This window comes from Otolemur garnettii, unplaced genomic scaffold (genome assembly GCF_000181295.1).
Source record: "Otolemur garnettii isolate 467f Iridium unplaced genomic scaffold, OtoGar3 scaffold00283, whole genome shotgun sequence".
In the NCBI taxonomy this organism is placed as follows: domain Eukaryota; kingdom Metazoa; phylum Chordata; class Mammalia; order Primates; family Galagidae; genus Otolemur; species Otolemur garnettii.
In genome coordinates, this window is record NW_003852678.1 from 554,385 (window position 1) to 563,288 (window position 8,904).

The 8,904-nt window shown below is 52.8% G+C and overlaps 1 protein-coding gene across 1 annotated transcript; it reads left to right on the forward strand.

The window, feature by feature from the left end:
- The first annotated feature begins 1,128 nt into the window (after window positions 1–1,128).
- Window positions 1,129–7,103, forward strand: CDCA4 (cell division cycle associated 4). Its single transcript, XM_003803166.2, has 2 exons — window positions 1,129–1,166; window positions 6,301–7,103. The coding sequence occupies exon 2, from the start codon at window positions 6,307–6,309 to the stop codon at window positions 7,033–7,035; it is 729 nt and encodes a 242-aa protein (XP_003803214.1). The 5' UTR covers window positions 1,129–1,166; window positions 6,301–6,306; the 3' UTR covers window positions 7,036–7,103.
- The last annotated feature ends 1,801 nt before the right edge of the window (window positions 7,104–8,904 follow it).

The window sequence follows — 8,904 nt, forward strand, 5'->3', positions numbered from 1 at the left end:
GGGCGCGCCAAACAACAATGACGGCTACAACCAAAAAATATGCGGGCGTTGTGGCGGGCGCCCGTAATCCCAGCTAGTTGGGAGGTGGAGGCAGGAGACTCGCTTGAGCCCAGGAGTTGGAGGTTGCGGTGAGCTGTGACGCCACAGCACTCTACCCAGGGCGACAGCTTGAGGCTCCGTCTCAAAAAAAAAAAACCAAAAGAAAAGAAAAATGGCTCACTGCTGGGTGAACTCAGAGTATGCAAAATTTATCTCGCCTGAAGACAGAACGCGGGAGTCACACCCACGCTCCCTCCCGAAGCCACGCCCAGGGCCGGGCAATTGCTTAAAACTTTGTTCCCGATAGGACGCCTCTCCCCTGCTCTCCTAGTTCCTGTACCCTAAAGGACAGTGCGAGCAACAGCTTATGCTATTTTAACGCGGACTCTTGGTAAACACCTAGAAAATGCGCCTTCTTTTTCCTCGAAAGCCCACTTGTAAGTGCTAACAGCAGCGCACATTCAGGGCGGCCTGGACCCGAGCGCCTTCCCCAGGCTTTGGGACAAATAAGTTACGCCTTAGTCGCGGTGTCTGAGTCTCGTTGCAGGTGGGCACGCCCTTCCTGGGCTCATTCCTACTGCAAAGCTAGGAAGTCCCCGAAGCCGCCAGGTTTCTGGCCACAGCTCAGGTCCGGCCGAGGCCCCCGCGCGCCGCCCCCCCTCCTCTTGACCCTGATGCTGGCCCACGCAGCCCCTCGTCCTCGACCTCTAAACCTTCCCACTCCGGCACCCGCACGCGCGCTCAGAACCCCTCGCACAGTGACCTGAGAGCCCGCCGGGCGGGGCCGAGCACGCGGAAACCTGGGAGCCGGTGGGGCGGGGCCGGCGCGCGGAAACCTGGGAGCCGGTGGGGCGGGGCATCCGACAGCCCCAACGGCCGCTGTAGACGCGCGGGAACTCCTGGCGCCGAAGCCCCGCCCCTCCTCCGTTTGAACCCGAGGTCCCGCCCCCACTCTGGCCAATCAGCGGGCGCGGCGCGCGACGGCCGCCGTGGCGACCCTTTGTAGGCGCTGAGTGATGGCCGCACGCCCCGCCCCGTCCGGTGGACGCCCCTCCCTCAGCGGCGGCGGGACGCGAGCGGCGACAGCGGCAGACCGGGCCGAACGGGCTGGCGGGCTCGTGGCGCAGGTGAGCGTCCTGGCGGGGGCGAGGGCGAGGGCCGCTCCAGGTGGCTCCGGGCGGCGCGCGCCTTTGTGTGTGGCAGTGCCCGTGCCCCCCGACGGCTCGCCGGGCCGCGGCGGGACTCGAGGACTCTGGTGAGAAGAGCGCGAACAACCGGGCGCATCCCCGGCCCACCGTTTGGTTCCGCCCGGTCGCCCCACTCCGGACTCTCCGGTCGGTGCGGTCCCGGCCCCGGTCGGCTTGTGTCTTTCCGTTTGCGGGAAGCGCGGCTGCGGCGGAGCTGACCTGAGGAGAGCGGATCCCGGGCCCCGAGCCGTGGCCGCCTGCCCTCCCGTAGCCGTCGGCGGCGCCCTGGAGTCGGCGTTGGTGCAGAGCAGGGCGTGGGCGGCGGGAATCAGCCGCGGAGCTCGGACCCGGCTTCGTGCGGGGTGGACGCCCTCCCCGCACACGGAGGGCGGGCCGGGCCTGGGAGACGCCTGCCCGGTGGGTGCGGGCCTGGTCGTTCACCCCGAGGGCTGTCAGCACGTGTGTGGTGGCGCCCCGGGGAGCCCCGCCGCCCCTGCTGCGGGGCCGGCGGGGCGGGCGGGGACAGGTCCCGAGATCCCCATGGCGGTCACCTCCGACAGGATCCCCGTGGAGAACCGTCTTTTTTGGTCCAGACAGAGCGTTTTCCCGGCCGCATCAACCCGTCTGGTGGTCCTGGTGGCCTGTGAGTGCTTGATGCACAGCCGCGGGGCTGGACGAACCGTCCTCTGGAAAAGTGCCCCAGGGCCACAGCCAGTGACTCAGGCCCGGGATTCCAGCTCTCTGGGGGGCTGGGGCAGAAGGATCCCTGAGCTTAGGAGTTGGAGACCAGCCTGAGCAAGACCAAGACTGTCTCTACCAAAAATAGAAAAATTGCCCAGGTGTGACAGTGCCAGCTGTCCCAGCATCTCAGTAGACCAAGACAGGAAGGTTCGCTTGAGCCCTGGAGTTGGGGGCTGCAGTGAGTTGTTATGAGGCCACTGCATACCTGCCTGGGCCATCAAGAGCCTGTGGGTTGAAGAAAAAAAAGGCAGCAATTATGACCCTTTTCTGGGAAGAGCGGCAGGTTTTATCTTGAAAAGAGAGGCCTCAATTTGCTGCTGGAACATGATCTTGAGGAAAAGAAAGTTTATTGTCCCAGGTAACAACAAATACTTGAAATTAACCTTTTAGTAATTACTTGAGGAAAATCTCTAGCAGACTGGTGGAATGGGGCGCTCCCTGGAGCTGGTCACTCTGTGTCGACAGTTGGCAAATAAACAGCCTTGGGACTCACCATACTACTGGTTCTTCCCTGTTTCCTTTTGATGAAATATTTCAAAATCAGTCTGATTGTGTTTAACATTGTTGGGTCGGTGCCCATAGTTCAGTGAGTAGGGTGCTGGCCACATATACCAAAGCTGGTGTTCAAGCCCGGCCAGGCCTGCTAAACAGCAATGACAGCTGCAACCAAAAAATAGCCTGGTGTTGTGGTGGGCACCTGAAACCCCAGGTATTTGGGAGGTTGAGGCAAGAGAATCGCTTAAGCTCAAGAGTTTGAGGTTGCTGTGAGCTGTGACGCCACAGTACTCTACCCAGGGTGACAAAATGAGACTCTGTCTCTTAAAAAAAAGTTAAGACATAAACGAGTCAGAGTCATAGTGTTCGAGGGCAACATAGTTAGTGAGACTCTGTCTCAAAAAAAAAGAAAGAAAGAAAGAAATTAACGTTGGCAGTGCCCATAGCTCAGTGGGTAGGACCCCAACCATGTATACCAAGGCTGGTGGGTTCAAACCCGGCCTCGGCCAGCTGAAGTCAACAATGACAACTGCAACCAAAAAATAGCTGGGTGTTATGGCAGGCACCTGCAGTCCCAGCTACTTGGGACACTGAGGCAGGAGAGTCACTTAAGCCCAAGAGCTTGAGGTTGCTATGAGCTGTGACATCACCGCACTCTACCGAGGGTGACAAAGTAAGACTCTGTCTCAAAAAAAAAAAACAAACCCTCAAACATTGTTAATGTGGATTTGCTGTTGAAACTCAAGACTCAAGTGTGTTTGCCAATGGCTATAGGTCCAGCCCTGCTGGCCAGAGCCTGCATTGGGCTGCTGTAGACCTGCAGTGTGAGAGCTGAGGCTGCACTGAGCCACGGAGTATGGCAGACTGAGGGATCGATCCTAAGGGCCTTGCCCTGAAGGGCTGGTGGAATTTGGGGCCTTGAACTAGAGGTGTGGGCCCTCTGGCCTTATATCCGAAAAGTCTAGCAGCCTTGGGCCAAGGTCACACAGGTAACACAGGGAATGGCACCTGGCCCAGGAGGGTCTGTTCTCACCTCCACTCTGGGCATCTCTTAGGGCCAGGCCCTACCCTGCTGGCTTTGCCCCAAGCACAAATACCAGACCGAGGTGGTCCTCACAGGCCACCTGAACCCAGCCTTGTCCTTTCACTCTCCACATAGGTTCTGGGTGACAGCACTTTGGGGTCATGCAGTTGTAACAACTGCCCGTGAACTTTTACCCCTTTTTGTGGTGATAAATCTGTCAGCATTTTATTTTTCCTAATAATCAAGCTATAATTTAATATAGTGGGATGTGCAGACATTAGTGGATAGTTCAGGGCTTTTTGATCCATACATGGACTGGTGTGGCACGGGTGCCTGTGTGGATAGTGCACCCTTCCCTATGAGAGTTTACTCTGTGCTTGGCTGCTTGAGGCATCTCCTACCCCAGGATGGTGACCCTTCCATGCTTGTATAACCTGGATTAGCTTTGCCTGTTAAATTTCTGTAGTACACACTGTGTCTTCTTTTTTCCTGCCTGTTTTGAGATTTGTCCATGTTATTGCACAGAGCATTAGGGTTTTCCTCACTGATTTGTAGTCTGTTGTCAGAACACACAGTAGTTTATCCATTCAGCATGTTTGTTATATGTTGAAAGGATGCTTAAATCTGAGGGCAATGAAAGAAGGCTACAGTAGGGTGTGGTCCTAGCAGAAGAGTAAATGCAGGACAGGATAGGGACAGGCACTGTTCAAGATTCCTGTGTCCCAGGGAGAGGGGCACAGGGGAAGGAGGGAGGTGGATTTCACTGTGCACTCTGGGAATTGGTGAAGTGGAAGAGGAGTTTATCAACAAGTTTCTAGTTCCTGGTGCTGCCCTTGGGCTGTGGGCGCTACCAGGCCAAGCCAAGCCCTTCATTGATTTGGTGTCTATAGTGTGTCCAGCAGGCTCAGGGTCCAGGGGCTTGATTTGCAATCGGAGCACTTGGTAGGCCCTCTACAGTCGAAGGGCAGAAAGCTCCCTCACACCAAGATCTCCCCAGGCAGGCAGGTCCTTTTCTGGCCTTGCCATCCCTTGACTTGAGCAATAGCAAAAAGTATCACAGAAACAGGTTGCGCATGAGACGTAACCTTCTGAGACTGGCTTTTCCCTCAGCATAATTCCCTTTGGATCCGTCCAGACCACCCTGGGTATCAAGTTTATTGCTGTCTGCTGCAAAGCAGGATTTCATGGTGTGGGCAGATCAGAGTTCATGTGACCATGCCCCAGGTGTAGGGGGTCTGTCCCCAGTTTGGTGCAATTGTGACAAACCTGTGAATGCTGCACATTTTTGCATGAATGTTGATTTTCATTTCTCTGGATAAATGTCTCAAGAGGTCACTTAATAATGTACAATTTTAAGAGTATCAAGTGAACAGAAGGTGAGATTTTTGACATTGAAAGGAAATTCAGAGGAAAAAGGAACCTCTTTTATCTGTCTACCCAAGGGTAGGACCAGCAGGGGTGAACCTTGCGGGGGGGGGGGGTTTGCTGGGAGGGTGCACTTGGCAGCTGGTTCTTTAGCCAAGCAGGACTCCATTTGCTCCCCAGACCCCAGAGTGGATAGCACATGGCCTCACACCCTTGCTTTTCAGAGGCTTCTGGGCATGCCCAGCCACAGGGAACCATCAGATTTATTTATTTATTTTTTAAGGACGTCTCAAGTTTGCATATTTAAAAAACAATTGTTTATACATAACTCAAATGGATTATTTAAAATAAAAATGTTTATCTACATTACATACATGAGAAGAGAGAAACTTGGTAATATCAAGGTAATGCCTTGGTAAGGCTTAAGTGTCTACTTCAGGAAGGGCCACCTAGTGGCAAGCTGGCCCATGCCCGTACCTACTCGTGGCTGTGTTGCCCCCCTCCAGCCCCCAAAGATCTCCCACTTTAGAGTCAGTTCAAAACATCAGTTCCCACATGTTTTTCCTTCTGGATAGAGATAGGGCTGGTATGTGTTGTACATCCTGAGAGAGGCTCACAGTGCAGGAGCCTTATGTATCCACGGTGCTGCCTGGGTCAGGGGCACAGGCCCCAAAGTGTTTTGGCTGCTTTGAAGAGAGAAAGAAGTTGGGAGGAGAAGGGTGGTTGTACAGGCTTGTTCCTGAGGGGGCTTGGGGAATATCAAGCAGAAGCAGCCTCATGGGTGCTCTGTACCCAAGACGTCCAAGGAATCCGTGTGTGCTCTGCTCTGGCTACTGCAGCAGCCTGGGCCCCAGGCTGCAAGGGTGCTATGTCCCTTCCTTCTAGAATGTGACGCATTGCATGCCTGCCTACCTGCTGGGAAGGAATGCCCAGCTGGCAAGCCTGCCCTTTGTGTCCCAGTGGTGCAGCTTTCCAAGGGCTGGCAGCAGTCCATGTGGACACTTGTTAGTGGAAGCGCTGAGAAAGGAAGGAACTAACCCTTGTGAAATGGGGGTGTGACATCCCCAGTCATGATCCCAAGGGGAGTCAGTGGACGGAGGTGTACACCCTGCCCCTGCTTCTGGGCCTTTTATGCCTTGTCTCACTTCCCCAGAGTCTCTCTTTTCTCATATGTGCCGTGATTAAATTTTCCAAAAAGTCCTTTCACCTATTTTTAGTCTATTTACCTTTTTTGGTAGAGAAAATTGGTCTGCATTTTAGAGAGTTGTCTAGATTGCAGATGGGGTGCACGGGGGTGCTGTTCTGAGGGGAGTTGTCCCCGAATCCCCACTCTTCACTGCCTGTTAGGTCATCACTGCTTCTTTCTTGGGAGTCAGAAACTAAGCCACAGGGTGTTGTCTGTTAGAGATTCTGCCTGGTGCTAAATGGCATCTTTCTTGGTCTCAACAGGACACCATGTTTGCACGAGGATTAAAGAGGAAGTGTGCTGATCATGAGGAAGACCTGGGGGCAGCCCTGGCTGGCTTTAAGGCCGTTCCCTCCTATAGCCTTCAGCGGCAGTCGCTCCTAGACATGTCCCTGGTGAAGCTGCAGCTCTGCCACATGCTGGTGGAGCCCAACCTCTGCCGCTCAGTCCTCATAGCCAATACAGTCCGGCAGATCCAAGAGGAGATGACCCAGGATGGGACGTGGCGTGTGGCTGCACCCCAGAGCACAGGTCAGGCTCCCCTCGACCGCCTAGTCTCCACAGACATCCTGTGCCGCACAGCACGGGAGCAACTAGGGGTGCGCCCTGCTCCTGGTGTGGGAGATGGCCACGTGCTAAGCCCTGCTTCTGAACTTTCTGCAGTCCCTCCCGCCCAGGTGCCAAGGAACCTTCAGGACAGCGTCTGGGAAATGGACAGCCCTCGGGAAAATAGAGGAAGCTTTCAGAAGTCACTAGATCAGATCTTTGAAACACTGGAGACCAGAAGCCCTGGCTCCACAGAAGAGCTGTTTTCAGACATGGACAGTTCCTACTGTGACTTGGACACGGTGCTCACGGGGATGGTGAGCAGTGCCAAGCCAGGACCCTGTGATGGGCTCCAAGGCTTGGCCCCAGCAGCCACCTCACCCCTACCCTCTAGCTGCAAGTCTGACCTGGGCGAGCTGGACCACGTGGTGGAGATCCTGGTGGAGACCTGAGGCAGAGACTACAGCTGCCCCACAGTGCTCGTAATCAGTCTGCAACCTGAGGATGCCGAGCACTCGACCTGCAGAAGAAAGTTTTATGTAGCCTGTGGCCAGCGGGGTCTCTAATCCCCCACCTGGTCATAGTGGAGCTGGGTCTCCTCCCAGACTTCCTGCCTGGGGCCAGTCTTGATATTCCTCATAGCCTGGGCCCCTTGCCTCTTTTTGTGTCCTGCCTGCAGCCACCATGGAGGACAGTGAGCCACAAACTGTATCAACCTCATTTAAATTTGGATAGGTGAATTTTTAAACATATAAAATTAAGTTTTATATGTTTTAGGCAGTATTTTGCCTTAAGAGATATTTTTTTAAACTTTTAATACTTTACCTCTTTAGATTTTTTCAGCTATTTTCTTAAAAGTATATTTTTTCTATGAATATCCTCTGCTGCTACATTAGAAACTTTTATAGAAAAACACTTGCATTGCCGTTGGTATATTTCATTTTTTGGAGGTTTAATTAAATTAAGTTTTTTTTTTTTTTTTTGCAATGAGCTTTACGATAGTCCAACAGTATAAATATACTGTCAGTTTTTACTTTACATTTGTGTGTGTCCCTTCTCCATTATATTATATTACACTTAGAGCTCGATTAAAATCGAGAACCAGGCACGGCCACTTCATTTCTGTCATTAGAGAATCTGCTGTGGGAGTCACGTCTGCTTGCCTAGATGTAAGTGTAAATTATGGAGGGTTTTATTTATGCCTAGTTATGTGTAAATGTCATTAAAGATAAAGTCACCAGCTGCTTTTCAGGGACTCAGCCTCTCAAGTGGTGCCTCTGATGGGTGGTCTCATGATGGGCCACCTGTCCCGGGTAGGGCCAATGCCTGTGGTTTGTGCACGAGGCTGCCCAGTGCCAGGCACACATGTCTGGGAAGGTGCAGTCTGTGTGCTGTTGACTGGAAATGCCTGTGCTGCTCTGTTGGTGCTAGGTCTAAAGTTTGAGGTTAAATTTAAGTTCAGAATAAAAGAAATCTGAATCTGTGTAGTTTATGGCCCTTGTTCGTGAGGGTGCTGCTACAGAAGTGAGGCCTGCACCTGTCAGACCCTCTTCCTGCTCACAAGTTGGTGTCCCCAGCCTTGTCCACCTGTGTCTATTTTATGCTCCTAGCTTCCCTGCTCCTCAGCAAGAAAGGCTGGTGTTCTTTTGTGCATGTGACCATTGTTTAATCTTGGTGATGTAAACCCCGTGTTATTAAAGCATTATCCAACAAGCAGAATGGAAATGTGTATCAACTTGTGTCACACCCTTCAGTGATCCTTTCCCAAGCCAGTCTTACTGGCTAGTGGTGTGGGCTGGGTGTGCCACGGAGGGAGGCAGTTGTTCTTGTTTTCCTACCACACTGCAAAATGCCCGTGGTCCCTGCTTTCTGAAGCTGCTGGATATTGAAAGTGTGAGTGGAGGAAAGTAGTTTAAAGGGTGTTTTATAGCAATAAACCTAACCTGGTGTTCTTTATATAAACAGTCTTACCTTTTAAAAATATCACTTGTTCAGTTTCAGTGGTGGCTGTAGTGTCAATTTTGGCAGACTTCAGAAGCATGCAGTCCCCTGAGAGTGTGACTTGGGCACACGTGCTGGCTCCAGGGTGCTTCTCAGTGCAGCAGGACCCCAAGGTGGAAGTGACTGTCCCTACCTTCCTGCCCTAGGGCTGAGGAACCTGCTTTGATTTAGAAATGTGGCTTTGTTGAAGGCAAGGAGCCAGGTGAAGCAGTGCCCTAGCCTGGAATCTTGCCTTGCTTGGTTTGTCAGACTCATCAGTCAGAAGACTGCTTGTTTCTGCCAGTTGTTTTTCTAAAAATTTGGCAATTTAATTGAAATGT

What these genes read in the sequence shown, in the direction of transcription:
- CDCA4 (XM_003803166.2), top strand. Translation starts at nt 6,307, where the DNA reads ATGTTTGCACGAGGATTAAAGAGGAAGTGTGCTGATCATGAGGAAGAC.